This window comes from Narcine bancroftii, chromosome 7, assembly GCF_036971445.1.
Source record: "Narcine bancroftii isolate sNarBan1 chromosome 7, sNarBan1.hap1, whole genome shotgun sequence".
Taxonomy (NCBI): domain Eukaryota; kingdom Metazoa; phylum Chordata; class Chondrichthyes; order Torpediniformes; family Narcinidae; genus Narcine; species Narcine bancroftii.
The window spans coordinates 215,992,819-216,012,031 of record NC_091475.1 but is presented as its reverse complement, the minus strand read 5'-3'; the positions used below and the strand labels follow the sequence as shown (position 1 = coordinate 216,012,031).

At 49.2% G+C, this 19,213-nt stretch overlaps 1 protein-coding gene across 2 annotated transcripts; it reads right to left on the bottom strand.

Moving 5' to 3' along the window:
- Positions 1–245: 245 nt before the first annotated feature.
- On the bottom strand, positions 246–13,115 carry LOC138739716 (zinc finger protein 420-like). 2 transcript variants are annotated; one of them, XM_069892316.1, is made up of 2 exons: positions 12,383–13,115; positions 246–2,341 (listed from the first exon to the last, which is right to left on the bottom strand). In XM_069892316.1, the coding sequence occupies exon 2, from the start codon at positions 2,337–2,339 to the stop codon at positions 696–698; it is 1,644 nt and encodes a 547-aa protein (XP_069748417.1). In that variant the 5' UTR covers positions 2,340–2,341; positions 12,383–13,115; the 3' UTR covers positions 246–695. The 2 variants fall into 2 exon arrangements, with proteins under 2 accessions (XP_069748417.1, XP_069748416.1); XM_069892315.1 differs by lacking the exon at positions 12,383–13,115 and adding an exon at positions 2,763–2,854.
- Between the last annotated feature and the right edge of the window lie 6,098 nt (positions 13,116–19,213).

The window sequence follows — 19,213 nt, the reverse complement described above, 5'->3', positions numbered from 1 at the left end:
TGACTAACTCATACTGAGGTAAAGCAAGATCATTCTTGCATTTAGGTCAGAACCGTTTTTTAATGGTTATTTCGTTTAACCCTTGCCTGGGTTTGTGAAAACATCACAGAAATCACAAGTTCCATAACCTCTACACAAGAGAATTGTGAAAAACTATTTGTTAGAAGAAAAATTTCTCTGAAAGTAACTTAACAAGAATTCATGAGTTTGAGAAGTGGAATGACTCAGCGCCTCAAAATACTTGGAATTACTTCTGAACATCAATTTAAAGATTTTGAATTTCAACATGTTTAAGACTGAACTTTGAATTTGACTTTTCAGAATTGTGCCTGAGCTGTAATGGTTTGGGATTTGCCACACATACATTTGCTCATAGTAGGGTTAGGTTAAGAAAGATATTGTTAATAGTTATTAATAAAAAAATGGTTTTTGAAGATATCATTGTCTTGCTCTTATTTCTGCTGGTCTACAATGTACAATTGGCCAACTTTTACAACAAAAGTCCCAGAATCCTTTACAGTGTTACAAAACAATGTTAAATTTAACAAACTTTAACAGAGGACTGTGGAAACCCCTTTTCTCATACAGAAGACAAAAGGCCTCTTCCCAGTGTGGACCTGCTGGTGGCTGGGCGAACTCTGTCCTTCCCTCGGAGCAGGTGAACAGCCTCTCCCTGGTGTGAACTTGTTGGTGGGTCAGCAGGTTGGAGAACTGGATGAACCCCTTTCTGCTCCTGAGGCAGAGGAACAGCCTCTCTCAGAGTGGACTCGCTGGTGGGTCAGCATATAGGACGACTTGGTAAACCCCTTTCCGCACTCAGGGCAGGTGAATGACCTCTTCCTAGTGTGGACACACTGGTGTCTCAGTAGGCTGGAGGTCTGGGTGAAGCCCTTTCCGCACTCAGGACAGGTGAAGGGCCTCTCCCCAGTGTGGACACGCTGGTGGGTTAGCAGGTGGGACGACCTGGTGAATCCCTTGCCGCACTTGGGGCAGATGAAGGGCCTCTCCCCGGTGTGGACCCGCTGGTGCCTTAGCAGGCTGGAAGTATGGGTGAAACCCTTGCCACACTCAGGGCAGGTGAAGGGCTTCTCCCCAGTGTGAACCCGCTGGTGGGTCAGCAGGTGAGACGACTTGATGAAGCCCTTGCCACATTCGGGGCAGGTGAAGGGCCTCTCCCCGGTGTGGAGCAGCTGGTGGGTCAGCAGGCTTGAGGTGTGGTTGAATCCCTTACCGCACTTGGGGCAGGTGAAGGGCTTCTCCCTGGTGTGGAACTGCTGGTGGGTCAGCAGACTGGAGGTGTGTTTGAAGCCCTTGCCGCACTCGAGGCAGGTGAATGGCCTTTCTGCAGTGTGAACCCGCTGGTGGGTCAGCAGATGGGAGATGTGCTTGAAGCCCCCACCGTGATCTGGGCAGGTGAAGGGCCTCTCCCCGGTGTGGACCCGCTTGTGCCTTAGCAGGCTGGAAGTGTGGGCGAAGACCTTACCGCACTCAGGGCAGGTGAAGGGCCTCTCCCCGGTGTGGACCCGCTGATGGGTCAGTAGGTGGGACGACTTGGTGAAGCCCTTGCCACACTTGGGGCAGGTGAAGGGCCTCTCCCCAGTATGGAGCAGTTGGTGGGTCAACAGGCTGGAGGTCTGGGTGAAGCTCTTGTTGCACTCGGGGCAGGTAAAGGGCTTCTCCCCACTGTGGACCCGCTGGTGTCTCAGCAGGCTAGAGATGTGTTTGAAGCCCTTGATGCACTCGGGGCAGGTGAAGGGCCTCTCCCCACTGTGGACCCGCTGATGGGTCAGCAGGTGGGAGATGTGCTTGAAGCCCCTGCTGCACTCTGGGCAGGTGAAGGGCCTCTCCCCGGTGTGGACCCGCTGGTGGGTCAGCAAGCTGGAAGTGTGGGCGAAGTCCTTACCGCACTCAGGGCAGGTGAAGGGCCTCTCCCCGGTGTGGACCCGCTGATGGGTCAGTAGGTGGGATGACTTGGTGAAGCCCTTGCCGCACTCGGGGCAGGTGAAGGGCCTCTCCCCTGTGTGGAGCAGCTGGTGGGTCAGCAGGCTGGAGGTCTGGGTGAAGCTCTTGCCACACTCAGGGCAGGTGAAGGGCTTCTCCCCGGTGTGGACCCGCTGGTGTCTCAGCAGGTGGGACGATTTGTTGAAGTCCTTGCCGCACTCAGGGCACGTGAAAGGCCTCTCCCCGGTGTGGCCCTGCTGGTGGGATGACTTGGTGAAGCTCTTGCCGCATTTGGGCCAGGTGAAGGACCTCTCCCCGGTGTGGCCCTGCTGGTGTTTCTTTAACTCACTCGACCTTTTAAAGTTCTTCCCGGAGACAGAGCACTGAAGTGGGTTCATCTCTGTGGGGACAAGAGGGTGTGACCTGGGATAAATCAATGCAGTCCCGCCCCAAGGCACATGAGAGAATGTGACCAGGGGATAGATCAATGCAGTCCTTCCTGGATGCAGATGAGAAGATGTGACCAGGCATACATTAATGCAGTCCTGCCCTGGCATGCACGAGGATAAATCAATGGGCGCACGAGAGGACGTGACCAGGGGATAAATCAATGCAGTCCCGCCCCGGAGCGCACGAGAGGACGTGACCAGGGGATAGATCAATGCAGTCCTGCCCGGCCCGACCCGCCCAGCGCGGGATTAGCCCGATGAAAGATCCCGCAAAGCTGGGTCGCGGGTTAAATCCAGCCCGAGGCCGGTGCTGAACCGCCTCCCGTCCGACCCAGCGTTTGCCCAGGATGATGCGGAACCCCCTTCCTCAACCTGCTCTCGCCCTTTCGTCCATCACTCGGCTCCTCCTCGCGGGCAGCGGCCACCCCGTCACGTGACGGCGTCCCCCGCCCAGGCGGCGGCGCGCTGACGTCACCGCGCCGCCAGCGGCCCTGAGCGCCGTTCCCTCGGCAACGGGCCGGACCGCGGAGGAGGCCGCGACCTGGGCTTGGGGGTCGAGGTGAGCCTTGTTCCGGGCGCGGGTCTGGCCCTGGTTGGAGCCGGTGCTGCCAGGGGGTGAGCGCGACTTTGGAGAGGAGGGCGAGCGGCACTAAAGTCCGGGCGGAATCCGGCGGGGGCATCGTCCACTCACAGTCGGGCCGGGGAAGCGAAATGGGGGGGGGGGGGCGATAGTGGGAGGGGAGGGGGAACGGAGGGGGGGGGGAACGGAGGGGGGGGGGAACGGAGGGGGGGGGGAACGGAGGGGGGGGGGGGACGGAGGGGGGGGGGGGACGGAGGGGGGGGGGGACGGAGGGGGGGGGGGACGGAGGGGGGGGGGGACGGAGGGGGGGGGGACGGAGGGGGGGGGGGACGGAGGGGGGGGGGGACGGAGGGGGGGGGGACGGAGGGGGGGGGGACGGAGGGGGGGGGGGGACGGAGGGGGGGGGGGGACGGAGGGGGGGGGGGACGGAGGGGGGGGGGGGACGGAGGGGGGGGGGGACGGAGGGGGGGGGGGACGGAGGGGGGGGGGGACGGAGGGGGGGGGGGACGGAGGGGGGGGCGCGGACGGCGGATCCACGGCAGGGATGATGCTCGCTCCCACCTACATGACAGCAGGTGGGAGCCAGGCAGAGTGTGGACTGGGTGGAGGGGATCCTTGATGATCATTGCTGCTCTCTGACAGCGTCGTTCCCTGTGGATGTTCTCAATCCCTTTCAATGATCCGGATGATCATGTGGGAAATGGGATCAGCAAGTTTGCAGATGATGCAAAGACTGAAAGTGAGTGGCCAGCGAGGAAGTTTTCCAAAGCTGTAGTGGGATCTGGACCAGCTGGAAAAATGAGCTGCAGAATGGCAGATGGAATTTAATGCAGACAAGTGGCAGTTGTTGCACTTGGAGGTCAACCCTGTTAAGTATTTGATGTTTCAGAAAGCACTGCACACGGAGACGTGATACTTCGTAAATTGTTTTATACAGAACTAAGATGGTTCCCCCGGTACACAGTATATATGAGGGACGATATCATCTTGCTGCGTGCGAGGACATCATACGTAGGCGTACATACATAACCAGAATCAGAATTTATTGTCATGAGTGAGGCCTTGGGAGGAGGGCGAGCGGCACCAAGGTCCAGCCAGGGCCTCATCCCCTCACAGTTAGGCCGGTGAGGGAAGGGGCAGGGAGGGAGGTGAGTGCAGAGTCTCAGAGGAACTGGCACCAATTGTGATTTTGGTGTGAAAAGTTGAAATAACTTGTTCACTCCTCACATTTATATAATCAAAGAGTATGTGGTTCTTTCCTAATCTGCACATTCTAGTTGGCCAGAACGCTCCAAACCAAGAGTGAAACAGGCTTTATATTGTTCACTTAATTCATCTTCTCACAATGCTTTATGTCCTGTGTGCAGGGTTCAAAGCCTCATGGATCCCATAAATCAGGTTCTTGTCTTGCTTGACTTCTCTATTAACATGCCTGTTCATTTTGAGGACTGTGAGTGGACAACTTCATTTTTAAGAAAAAGATGTTTCCCCCAAGCCCTCAGGCTCCTGAATTCCCAGAACATATATGGATAGTGTGCCATGGACTTTTTCTCGATGTGTCATAATAGTTTAACTTCATTTTTAACATATTTTTGTAAATCTGCTCTGTGGTCTTGGAGAAATAGTATCTCATCTTTAGCATGCAGTGCTTGGTATGAACGACAAATAAAGGTTGATTCAACTACTTCACCATGAATACTTAGCATCCATGTAGACAGTATCCACAGCCTTACCCTCATCAATTTTCCTGGGAAGCTCCTCAAAAATCTGTGAGATTGGTTAAACACAAGCTACTATGTATGAAACCATGTTGACTATTGTTACGAGCCTAAAGGACCTCAAAACCCAGCAGCTATAGATATTCACCAAGACAAATGGTTACAAACAAAAGTTGCTTTTAACATAACAATTACAGCACGGAAACAGGCCATTAGGCCCTTCTAGTCCGCACCAAACCAAACACCCCTCTCTAGTCCCACCTCCCATCACAATGCCCATAACCCTCCATCTTCTTCTCATCCATATACCTGTCCAACCTTTTCTTAAATAATACAATTGACTCCGCCGCCACTATTTCTCCCGGAAGCTCATTCCACACGGCTACCACTCTCTGAGTAAAGAAGTTCCCCCTCACGTTACCTCTAAACCTCTGCCCCTTAATTCTTAACTCATGTCCTCTTGTTTTAATCTTTCCTCCTCTTAACGGAAATAGGCTATTCACATCCACTCTGTCTATCCCTTTCATAATCTTAAATACTTCTATCAAATCCCCTCTCAACCTTCTACGCTCCAAAGAATAAAGACCTAATCTGTCCAATCTCTCCCTATACTCTAGATGCTTAAACCCAGGTAACATTCTGGTAAACCTTCTCTGCACTCTCTCCACTCTGTTTATATCCTTCCTATAATTAGGCGACCAGAACTGCACACAGAACTCCAAATTAGGCCGCACCAACGTCTTATACAATCTCAACATCACCTCCCAACTCCTATATTCCATGCAATGATTGATAAAGGCCAGCATACTAAAAGCCTTCTTCACCACCTTATTCATGTGACTTTCTACCTTCAGGGAACAATGTACCGTTACTCCTAAATCTTTCTGCTCTTCTGTATTCATCAATGCTCTCCCATTTACCACGCATGTCCTGTTCGGATTCTTCTTACCAAAATAAAGCACCTCACACTTATCAGCATTAAATTCCATCTGCCATTTTTCAGCCCACTTTTCTAAGCAGCCCAAATCCCTCTGCAATCCTTGAAAACCTTCTTCATTATCCACTATTCCACCTATCTTAGTATCGTCTGCATATTTATTAATCCAATTCACCACCCCATCATCTAGATCATTAATGTATATAACGAACAACAATGGGCCCAATACAGATCCCTGAGGCACACCACTGGTCACTGGCCTCCAACCTGACAGACAATTATTCACTACCACTCTCTGGCCTCTCCCTTTCAGTCAATGTTCAATCCATTTGACTATCTCAAAATTTATACCTAAAGACTGCACCTTCCTAACTAACCTTCCATGTGGTACCTTATCGAAGGCCTTACTGAAGTCCATATAGACAACATCCACCGCACTACCCTCATCCACATTCCTAGTCACCTCTTCAAAAAATTCAATCAGATTGGTCAAACAGGACCTTCCGCCCACAAATCCGTGTTGAGTGCTCCTGATCAGACCCTGTCTATCCAGATATTTATAAGTACTATCTCTAAGAACTTTCTCCATTAATTTACCTACCACAGACGTCAAACTTACAGGCCGATAATTGCCAGGCTTCCTCCTTGAACCCTTTTTAAATAACGGAACCACATGCGCAATGCGCCAATCCTCCGGCACTATCCCCATCTCTAATGACATTTGGAAAATTACCGACAGAGCCTCTGCTATTTCCTCCTTTACTTCTCTCAATGTCCTGGGGAAGATCCCGTCTGGTCCCGGAGACTTATCCACCTTTATATTCCTCAAAAACCCTAACACTACATCTTTCGTAATCACTATATTCTCCATATTTACCCAAATTGCTTTTCTTATCTCACATATCCCAATATCCTTCTCCTTGGTGAATACCAAAGAAAAGAAACTGTTCAATATCTCCCCCATTTCTCTAAGCTCCACACACAGTTTTCCGCTCTGATTCTCTAAGGGACCAATTTTCTCTCTCGCTTTCCTTTTACCATTAACATATTTGTAGAACCCTTTTGGATTAATTTTCACCTGCTTGCTATAGTCTCCTCGTACCTTCTTTTAGGTTTCCTAATTCCTCTCTTAAGATTCCTCTTACATTCAATGTATTTTTCAAACATCTCCTTAATTCCATGCTTCTTATACCTAATGTACACCTCCCTTTTTCTTTGAACCAAGTTTCCAATATTCCTTGAAATCCACAGCTCTCTCAAACCTTTTGCCCCTCCTTTTAACCTAACAGGAACATAAAGCTTTTGTACTCTCAAAATCTGATCTTCAAAAGACTTCCATCTCTCTACTACATCCTGCCCATAAAACAAATTGTCCTAATGCACACCCTGTAAGTCCTTTCGCATCTCCTCAAATCTAACTTTTCCCCAATCAAAAACCTCAACCCTTGGCCCTGACTTCTCTCTTTCCATAATGACATTGAAGCTGATGGCATTATGATCACTGGACCCGAAGTGCTCGCCAACACTAACCTCCATCACTTGACCCATCCCATTTGCCAACAGTAGATCTAACACTGCTGCTTCTCTGGTCGGCACCTCTACATATTGTTGTAAAAAACTATCTTGCACACATTTCACAAACTCTAACCCAATGTGTTTCCCAATCTATATGTGGAAAATTAAAATCTCCCATAATTACAATCCTGTGCTCATCACAAATATCCACTGTCTTCCTACAGATTTGCTCCTCTAGGTCTCGGTCCCCTCCAGGTGGTCTATAATACACCCCTACAAGTGTAACCTCTCCTTTCCCACTCCTCAGTTCCACCCAAATAGCCTCCGTGGATGAGCCCTCTAATCTATCCTGCCTAAGCACCGCTGTAATATTCTCCCTGACAAGCAAGCAACACCACCTCCTCTTGCCCCTCCGACTCTATCACACCTAAAGCAACAAAACCCAGGGATATTCAGCTGCCAATCACATCCCTCCTGCAACCATGTCTCACTAATCGCTATCACATCATACTTCAAAGTATCAATCCACACCTTCAGCTCATCCACCTTTTTTTTTACAATACTCCTGGCATTAAAATAAATGAATTTCAGAGATTTCCCAATTCTTAATCCCTGTTTTCCCTCATCTTTAATAACAACATTATTTCTATTTCCTTTTCCTGCCAATTGCCCTTCATCTTCTTCCAGAGCATTTCCTTTCTCTATCACCTGTCCATCCATATTCAAATACTTACTGCAAACTTTCTTTGTTTGCATTCTAACCTTCTCCTTACTGCTCTGTACTATTTTGCTCCCTCCCCCAACCATTCTAGTTTAAAGGATCCTGAGTAGCCCTAGCAAATACCCCTGCCAGGATTCTGGTTCCCCTGGGATTTAAGTGTAACCCATCCTTATTGTACAGGTCACATCTTCCCCAAAAAGGGTCCCAGTGATCCAGAAACTTGAAACCCTGCCCCTTACTCCACCCCTTCAGCCACGTGTTAATCCTCCACCTCATTCTATTTCTATTCTCACTGTTACGTGGCACAGGGAGTAATCCAGAGATTACCCCCTTTGCGGTCCTTCTTTTTAACTCCCTACCTAACTGCCTGTACTCACTTTTTAGGACCTCTTCTCTAATTCTCCCTATGTCATTGGTACCTACATGTACCACGACCTCTGGCTCCTGTCCCTCCCACTTTAGGATATCCGGGACACGAGCAGCAACATCTCGGACCCTGGCACCAGGGAGGCAAGCCACCATCCGGTTCTCCTTGCTGCATCCGCAGAATCCACTATCCGTCCTCTTAACTATGGAGTCTCCTACCACAATTGCCCTCCTCTTCCTTTCCCTCCCTTTCTGAGCTACAGGGGCCGACCTCGTGCCAGAGGCACAGCCACTGTCACTCCCCTCAACCTTGATGTCCCCCTCAACAGTGCTCAAAGAGGCATACTTATTGCTGAGGGTTACATTCACAGGGCTCGTCTCTGGCACCTTACGTTCTTTTGTCCCTCTCCTAACAGTTACCCACCTTTCATTCTCCCGTGGCCCTGGCGTGACCACCTGGCTGTAACTCCTGTCTATGACCTCCTCTGTTTCCCTAACCAGCCTGAGGTCATCGAGCTGCAGCTCTAGTTCCCTAACACGGTCCCTAAGAATCTGCAGCTCAACACACCTAGTGCAGATATGGACCTCCGGGAGTCTGAAAGACTCCAGGACCTCCCACATCTGGCACTCCCAACAACACACAGCCCTAACACTCATCCTTTACCCCAATGAAGTAGTAATAAAGACTATCTTACCTTAATGTGCAGTGACTCGTCCTCAACCTGTGCTCCCTCTCACTCGCAGCCACTCCCAAAACCTTTATTTTAATACACTACCCAATGTCACCACTAGCACTGTCCAATCCTAACCAGTTTCCTTTAATTACTCCCACCTGCACTCCCTATTCAATTACTGTCTCTGCACTGAACAGCAATCCCCACCTAAATTATTAACTCTTAATTAAGTCTAAATGACCACTCTACTCATGTCCATTCAGCACAGCATGCTCCCGCCTCTTCACTCCTTGCCAACTGGACCTCAACTGACAGACTTCTGTGAGTTTATTAGGAGACAGGTAGAACTACAGGCTAATAAGTCTCTGGGGAGGATGGGTTTCCACCCGAGTTCTATAGGCAATTTAAGGAGTTGTTGATAATGGATGTGCTAGACCGGGCAGTGGAGACTCAGACTATCCCAGACTCTTTTTCAACACCTATTGTTACTGAAAAAACAGGACCCATTAAAAAACGTCATATCTTGTTTTTGAATGCTGATTATCAGATATTGGCCAAGGCTTTAGTTAAATAGACTGGGACATTTACCTAAATGAATACATACAGATCAGGTGGGATTTGTTAAAGGAAGACACTCCTCAAATAGTCTGGGAGGGCTATTCAATATAATACACATGGCTAAATCAAAACTGAATTCCAGTATAAGTCTCCCTCGATATGGAAAAGGCATATGACCGCTTAGAATGGTCTTTCTTATTTAAAACGTTGGAGAATTTGAAATAGATATTTATAAATTGGATAAAAACTCTTATCATAAACCACAAGCCAAAATTTTAACATATCAGATGTCAGCGGTTTCTCTCTGAGTAGATCAAATGGACTTTTCATTCTTGGGATGGAACCGCTGGCAGAGATTATAAGGAGAAATCCAGATATTAAAGTTGGACAAGGTGAACATAAAATCAGCCTATTTGCAACTATATTTACATAGTGGTGAGAATACCAGGCCAGTGGCAGGAAGTTGGGTCTATAATAGCAGGGCTGAGATCAATAAATCAGTCACTTACACCCATGAGTGTATGTGTGCTGTTCTGCTAGGACAGCCTAATCAGAGCAACCCACAGACACTAGGAGTGGGTGTTACCACTGGGGCCATTAATCAACTGAATGGCTCGCGAGACTGTCTTGTGCCTTGAAGTCAAGTTTGTGTAAATTTCTATAAATAGCTCCCTCCATTTTTTTTTTAGGAGTGAAGAGAGTTCGGGTGTGGTTGGTGAAACTGTGTCTGTAGTTAATTCTCTGAGTAAACTCAAAGTGGGAGTTGGATTCCTCAGCTATGCCTGCAGGCCAAACAACAGGTTCTTCTCCCACTCTGCAGTAGCACCTCGGTTCATATGGTGACTCTGACTGGATGACTGACCTGTCCACTCAGTTTCACTAAAACTGCCAATGTTCTGGACATCGCAACCACTGGTGTGGTTCGAACAGGTTCAATTTCAACTGCAGCAGACCTCGCTAGCCCAGGACACTGCAACAAGGGTCATTGATTTCCCACGGCAGCCTCCAGAACAGGGCAAATATGAAGCCCCAAAGAGCCATTAACCTGCACTCTTGGCCTCTCAAGCCGTGTGTGCACTGCCTATTTGCTGTACATGGATGGCCTGGGTCAGGGCCCCATCCATCTTCATGAGTGATATGTGCTGGCATTTGGCCGAGGGGCACAAGCCTTGCCCACTCTTTGAGCAGATTTTTCTGGAACAACTAACTGAGGAAACCAGACTGCTACTGGCCACCGAGGACTTCAGCGATCCCTGGAAAGTTGCAGCCCAGGTGGATGTGCTCTGGAGAGTAAAGCAGGACAATGGTGCATTGGTAGAACTAGTCACTAGGCCCCACACGCAGAGACCAACGGGGCTGCATCTGATGACGGAAAGGCAAGTGGACTCTCTTGATGCACAATACTGTTTCTACCACTAATGATGGGGTACAGAGGCCACCCCGTTGCTGATGGCCATGGCGGCTGGCCAATGAGGTAGCATCTTGTATGTCTGGTACATACTCTCAAGTCGGCATTTTCTGGTGGTCGTGGGTGTGGAGATCATGTCCACCAAGAACATTCCCCTCAGCCTACGATACCCGGAACGGGAAGCTGAGTGCAGCTCTGAGGGCAGCGAACAGAAGCAGCATCCGGATATTTGGCACCTGCACTATCCCACTGGTGGCAGAGGCGTAGATGTTCTCCGGGTCGCAGACGTTCTCCGGGCACACTGCCTACTGCTAAACCTGAAAGGGCAGCGGTTGGACACGCCAGGACATTCCAAACTTCTTCCCTGGGTGAGGCAAAGCTACCAGCCCCCCCCCAACTGGACTCAATCACCCTCTCAGGCAATGAGTTCACCCGCATCCTAGCAGAATCTCCCTCCACAGTGGCGCATCAGTTCACCTCAACCGAGCCCAACATGGTGAGCCACCACATTCCCACAGAGAGGCCTCCGATTCACACCAGGGCCTGTCGCCTCCCTCCAGAAAACCTCAACCACGCCAAGGAAGAGTTCAAGAAGATGGAGGAGATGGGGAATTGTGCAGCACTCCAACAGCCCTTGGATCTCCCGGTTGCACATGGGTCCAAGGCAGCAGGGGACCATGTGGAGACTGCCACCACCTAAAGGAGGCCACCACTCCATACAGATATCCTGTACCACACTTACAGGACTTCACAACAAATCTACAGTGGGTCAGCATATTTCCAAAGTTGACCTCATCCGGGGCTGCCACCAGATCCCGGTCCACCCAGAGGACATCCGAAGGACCACCCTCATCACCCCATTTGGCCTGTTCGAGTTTGTGACGATGCCCTTTGGACTCAAAATTGCAGTCCAGATGATCCAGACGCTGATGGATGTGGTGGGATGGGATCTCAAGTTCACATTTATGTACCTGGATGACATCCTAATCACCAGCTGCGACTACAAGGAGCACAGAGCTCATCTGCAATGTTACGGTGAGGTTGTACAAGACCAAATTTGGAGTATTGTGAACAGTTCTGGTCGCCAAACTACAGGAAGGCTATTGGTAAGATTGGGAGAGTGCAGAGATTTAGTAGGATGTTCCCAGGAATTGAATTAGGGAAAGGTGAAACAGGTTGAGGCCTTATTACTTGGAGCAGGGTAGTGATGTAATGCATTATGCTGACTGCTTGTTATTGATTATGATCATAGATTGGCTCCACCCAACTGGTATAACGGATGGTGCAACTTATCCCACTGGTCAGTAGAGGTGGCTTCTTCTGTTAATAAAAGCCTATACAATGATACAAGTCTGGTCCTTGCTCATGACATATCAAGCAGGGCTTCCCAAACTTGTCAGCTTTTTTATGGAACACTTTTGGGGACCACGTGGAAGTTGCAGAACCCCAATCGTCAATTACAGTTTAAAAGACCTGGTATATACACAAGCGTCGTAAGAAAGTAAATAAACTCACCATTCTCCACAATGCCCTCCGTCCTCCAACGTCATAATGTGGGGTCGGGGTCTCCGTTCAGTAGTGGGTCTGGGTGGTGACTTCCAAGACCAGTCTTCAGCTGATGTCACCCCCTCCATTGGGCCACAGTCACCTACTGTTGATTAACAGTGAGGTGGGGGGGAGTCTGTCTTCCACCCGATGTCAGATCGTGGGTGGAGGAGGGGGTGAGCCCCTTCATTCAGTGATGATTGGCTGAGCACAGACAAACAGGCTACTGATTGACAGGTGAGGATGGGCACATCCCCCACCAAACGTCACAATGGGGCCATTGCCCACTGATTGGCTGCGCGGTCAGGCTACAGGGACGCCACAATCACCACCCACCCCCGCCATCATTCTGCCTGTTATTTGGTCTGCAACCCTGGCGCCGAAATCTTTGATGGATAGGCTGAACCTCGACACTGACCGCAGCAGTCGGGCGGGGGCAGAATATGTAAATGAGCAGCTGAGCGAAGCGTTAGCATAGGGTCGCGTGCGTCTCCTCTGCGGCTGCCATCTTGTCTTTCGCCATGGAAACAAATTGAATTAAAGATCGAGGTAAAAGGTCATTTAAAGAAAAACAGATACCGTAGATCCTCGTCATTTCTTCCGCAGAACCCCTGGACCTTTCCATGGAACCCCTAGACTTTCTCATGGAACCCCTAACCTTCTCATGGAACCCCTAGACCTTCTCATGGAACCCCTAAGGCTTCTCATGGAACCCCTAGACCTTCTCATGGAACCCCTAGACCTTCTCATGGAACCCCTAGACCTTCTCATGGAACCCCTAAGGCTTCTCATGGAACCCCTAGACCTTTCCATGGAACCCCTAGACCTTCTCATGGAACCCCTAAGGCTTCTCATGGAACCCCTAGACCTTCTCATGGAACCACCTAAGCCTTCTCATGGAACCCCTAAGGCTTCTCATGGAACTCCTGCACCTTTCCATGGAACCCCTAGACCTTCTCATGGAACCCTGAGACCTTTCCATGGAACCCCCTAAGCCTTCTCATGGAACCCCTAGACCTTCTCATGGAACCCCTAAGCCTTCTCATGGAACCCCTAGACCTTCTCATGGAACCCCTAAGCCTTCTCATGGAACCCCTAGACCTTTCCATGGAACCCCTAAGGCTTCTCATGGAACCCCCAAGCCTTCTCATGGAACCGCTAGACCTTTCCATGGAACCCCCTAAGGCTTCTCATGGAACCCCTAAGCCTTCTCATGGAACCCCTAAACCTTTCCATGGAACCCCTAAACCTTTCCATGGAACCCCTAAGGCTTCTCATGGAACCCCTAGACCTTTCCATGGAGCCCCTAAGGCTACTCATGGAATCCCTAGACCTTTCCATGGAACCACTAGACCTTCTCATGGAATCCCTAAGCCTTCTCATGGAACCCTGATACCTTTCCATGGAACCCCTAGACCTTCTCATGGAATCCCTAAGGCTTCTCATGGAACCCCGAGACCTTTCCATGGAACCCCCTAAGCCTTCTCATGGAACCCCTAAGCCTTCTCATGGAACCCCTAGACCTTTCCATGGAACCCCCTAAGGCTTCTCATGGAACCCCTAAGCCTTCTTATGGAACCCCTAAACCTTTCCATGGAACACCTAAGGCTTCTCATGGAACCCCTAGACCTTTACATGGAACCCCTAAGGCTACTCATGGAACTCCTAGACCTTTCCATGGAACCCCTAAGGCTTCTCATGGAACCTCTAACTAAGCTTTCTCATGGAACCCCTAGACTTTCTCAAGGAACCCCGAAGCCTTCTCATGGCATCCCTAAGCCTTCTCATGGAACCCCTAGACCTTTCCCGTGGAACCCCTAGGCCTTCTCGTGGAACCCCTAGACCTTCTCGTGGAATCCCTAAGCCTTCTCGTGGAACCCCTAGACCTTCTCATGGAATCCCTAAGCCTTCTCATGGAACCCCTAAGGCTTCTCGTGGAACCCCTAGACCTTCTCATGGAACCCTTAAGGCTTCTCATGGAACCCTTAGACCTTCTCATGGATCCCCTAGACCTTCTCAAGGAACCCCTAAGTCATCTCATGGAACCCCTAGACCTTTACATAGAACCCCTAAACCTTTCCGTGGAACCCCTAAGGCTTCTCATGGAACCCCTAGACCTTCTCATGGAACCCTTAGACCTTCTCATGGAACCCCTAGACCTCCTCATGGAACCCCTAAGCCTTCTCATGGAACCCCTAGACCTTCTCATGGAACCCCTAAGCCTTCTCATGGAACCCCTAAGTCTTCTCAAGGAACCCCTAAGCCATCTCATGGAACCCCTAGACCTTTACATGGAACCCCTAAACATTTCTGTGGAACCCCTAAGGCTTCTCATGGAACCCCTAGGCCTTCTCATGGAACCTCTAACTAAGGCTTCTCATGGAACCCCTAGACTTTCCCATGGAACCCCTAAGCCTTCTCATGGCACCCCTAAGCCTTCTCATGGAACCCCTAGACCTTCTTATGGAACCCCTAAGGCTTCTCATGGAACCCTTAGACCTTATCATGGAACCCCTAGACCTTTCCATGGAACCCCTAAGGCTACTCATGGAACCCCTAGACTTTTCCATGGAACCCCTAAGGCTTCTCATGGAACCTCTAACTAAGGCTTCTCATGGAATCCCTAGACCTTCTCATGGCACGCCTAAGCCTTCTCATGGGACCCCTAGACCTTCTCATGGAACCCCTAAGGCTTCTCATGGAACCCCTAGACCTTCTCATGGAACCCATAAGCCTTCTCATGGAACCCCTAGACCTTTCCATAGAACCCCTAGGCCTCGTGGAATCCCTAAGCCTTCTCATGGAACCCCAGGCCTTTCCACGGAATCCAGTTTGGGAAACTTTGCCCTGTAGGCTATAAGAATGAGGGAGATTTGATAGAGGTTTACAAAATTATGAGAGGGATAGACGAGTAAATAAGAGTCAGCTCTTTCTACTTTGATTAGGAGAGAGAACATGGCTTTAGGGTGAAGGGGGAAAGGTTTAGAGGGAACATTGGGGAACTTCTTCATTTAGTGAATAAACTGGATAGATACATGGATGGGAGAGGCCTGGAGGGTTGAGATGGGTACAGGTCAGTGGGACTAGTGGTACGATGTTTTGGCTCAGACTAGAAGGGCTGAATGGCCTGTTTTCTGTGCTGCAGTTTTCTTTGGTTCTACATGAATACACTGAAGATTTTTTGCACTACCATTAAGTGGTAATTCCATCGCGCCCGCAGGAAAATGAATTTCAGGGATGTTAATGATGCCATGTATGTCCTCTGACAATAAATCTGAAATTTTTCAACCCCCCCCCCCCCCCGTCACCAGTTGACTCTGGGCCATGAACCAACCTGTTGCCTCTTGAATGCCCCTTTCTTGATCTTTTTTTTTCTCCCAGCATGAACCAGTCCCCACACAAACCTTCTCCTCCACCAATCTGCTCCTAGACTCGCTTTGTTCCCAGGCACAACACTTGCCAGAGAATGAAATAACACAGGAAAGATCTTGTGTTTCCTCATGTAAATTCTATTCATCAAGCTCCATGTCTTGGCCTTTTGTGTCCAGCTGTTCGTCAGTTTCAGTGACTCAGTTCAGTTCTGAACTTGTGGAGTTTGCATGTTCTCCCTGTGACCTGCTGGGGTTGCTTCCAACATGGGTTGGCATGGTTAGAATACCACCAGTTAGTGCAATGCCATTACAGTACTAGTGATCAGGACCAGGGTTCGAATCCCACGCTGTCTGTAAGGAGTTTGCATGTTCTCCCTGTGACTGCTGGGGTTGCTTCCAACATGGGTTGGCATGGTTAGAATACCACCAGTTAGTGCAATGCCATTACAGTACTAGTGATCAGGACCAGGGTTCGAATCCCACGCTGTCTGTAAGGAGTTTGCATGTTCTCCCTGTGACTGCTGGGGTTGCTTCCAACATGGGTTGGCATGGTTAGAATACCACCAGTTAGTGCAATGCCATTACAGTACTAGTGATCAGGACCAGGGTTCGAATCCCACGCTGTCTGTAAGGAGTTTGCATGTTCTCCCTGTGACTGCTGGGGTTGCTTCCAACATGGGTTGGCATGGTTAGAATACCACCAGTTAGTGCAATGCCATTACAGTACTAGTGATCAGGACCAGGGTTCGAATCCCACGCTGTCTGTAAGGAGTTTGCATGTTCTCCCTGTGACTGCTGGGGTTGCTTCCAACATGGGTTGGCATGGTTAGAATACCACCAGTTAGTGCAATGCCATTACAGTACTAGTGATCAGGACCAGGGTTCGAATCCCACGCTGTCTGTAAGGAGTTTGCATGTTCTCCCTGTGACTGCTGGGGTTGCTTCCAACATGGGTTGGCATGGTTAGAATACCACCAGTTAGTGCAATGCCATTACAGTACTAGTGATCAGGACCAGGGTTCGAATCCCACGCTGTCTGTAAGGAGTTTGCATGTTCTCCCTGTGACTGCTGGGGTTGCTTCCAACATGGGTTGGCATGGTTAGAATACCACCAGTTAGTGCAATGCCATTACAGTACTAGTGATCAGGACCAGGGTTCGAATCCCACGCTGTCTGTAAGGAGTTTGTATGTTCTCCCTGGGACCTGCATGGGGTTTCCCCGGCGACTCTGCTTTCCTCCCATCTTTCAAAAACATAGGGGGTTAGGGTTAGGGTTAGGGTTAGGGTTAGGGTTAGGGTTAGGGGTTAGGGTTAGGGTTAGGGTTAGGGTTAGGGTTAATGTGGTCCGGTGGCACTGTCCAGGAGGCTTTTCCTGACCTTATGAATCTCATTGCTTTCTACCCAGCACAAAACGATTTTCATATTTAATGCTAACCATTATTTAGTGGATGACCGCGAGTCGTAAAATGGTTGAGTTTAAGTTCCAACCTTGAGCTGAGAGACTCAAACATGAAAACTTGGCCTGGTTTTAGCTGCTGAGGAGATGATGCAATTGGATGCCAGACCACTCCTAAATCCCTAAGCAAAGGGATGATGGGAGGGGGTCCTTGTGTCAGTGTCAATATGAAGTCCCTTGGCAGTGAAATACTACTGTGCCCAAGGTCTGCTGTGCATCATGTTCAACAAAACCTTGAGTCAGAGCTGATTCTACAAATTTGACGATGATACCACAGTAGAGGGGGTTGTATAAAGGTGACAAGTCAGCAAACAGGAGGGAGACTGAAAACTTGGCTGAATGGTGTCACCAACAACAACCTTGGACTCAATGTCACCAAAACTAAGGAGCTGATTGTTGACTTCAGGAAGGGAAAGCCAGAGTTTACAATCCACTGATCATTGGTGGATCAGAGGTGGAGAGTGTGAGAAAATTTAGTATCTTGGGAGTCACTAGCGTGTCAGAGCCTCTCCTTCCTCAGGAGTTTGCAGAGGTTTGGCATGACAACAGAAACCCTGGCAAATTTCCAGACGTGTGGTGGAAAGTGTGCTGACTGGCTACAACACGGCCTGGTCAGGGGGCACCAATATCACCAAGCATAAAGCTCTCCAAAAGGTAGTGGACACAGTCCAGGACATCACAAGCAAAACCCTCCCCACTATCGAGAACATCTACAGGGAACATTGCCGTTGGAGAGCACCAGCAATCATCAAGGATCCCCACCACCCAGCACATGCTCTGTTCTCGCTGCTGCCATCAGGAAAGAGGTGTAGGGGCCACAAGACTCACCCCCCCAGGTTCAGGAACAGCTGCTACCCCTTCACCATCAGACTCCTCAACGACAAACTCAATCAGAAACTCACTTAAGGACTCTGATTTATGAACTTTATTGGTTTTCTTCTCTCTCTGTATTGCACAGTTTGTTTATATTTGTTATCTGTTCATAGTTATTTATTTGTTTACATGTATATGCTATGTACTTTTATTTTGCACTACCAATAAGTGGTAATTCTGCCTGGCCCTCAGGAAAAACAATCTCAGGGTGGTATGTGATGTTATGTATGTTCTCTGACAATAAATCTGAAATCTGAATCTGAAAAGGAAGGGAAAAGCAACTTTAAAATCGGAATGAATCAAAAACAGTGAGTTGAATAGATATTTATTCATCTTTACTGGAGTTTCAAAATTACATTCTTTTTACAATCATTCTTTACACAACAAAATGCAAAAGAAATTCATAGAGACTTTCAATTTCCAATGAACAAAACCAATTTGGCTCAAACCAGAAAGGATTCAAGTGCGAAACCAATGAATTGAAAACTTTTTATTTCCTGATAAAGATCAATTGCACAGTGCTGGGAGCCAACCTTCTTCACGTGCCACTAATATTTGCAAGTTGAAGAAACAATGCTGAAGTCCACCCGAGATAGAAAGTCAATCTCTCCACAGATTTTTACCAGACCCCCTTCCCAGCACTTTTTAAAAGACTCTTGATTTCTAGCCTTTTCACTGCATACAGCATTTTTCAGTTGTTCCCATTGGGGAAAAGGTACAGGAGTTTCAGAGATAGCACCAAGTTCCTTGGAGTTCACTTAACAAGTGACCTATCATGGAGACTCAACATCCCCTCATCTGTCAGGAAGGAGCAGCAGCGACTCCACTTCCTGAGAAGACTGAAGCGGGCAAGGCTACTGGCCACCATCATGTCAACCTTCTACAGGAGCTCCATCGAGAGTATCCTGGCCGGCTGCATCACAGTGCGGGACGGTTGCTGCAGAGAGGTCAATCCACAGGACCCTAAGAGAGGTAGAGAGTATCGCTGGTGTCTCCCCCCTCACTGGAACCATTGTCTGAAGAGGACGCACAAAATCATTGAGGACCCCTTCCACCCCACACACAGCATCTTCCACCTGCTCCCGTCGGGAAGAGATCCAG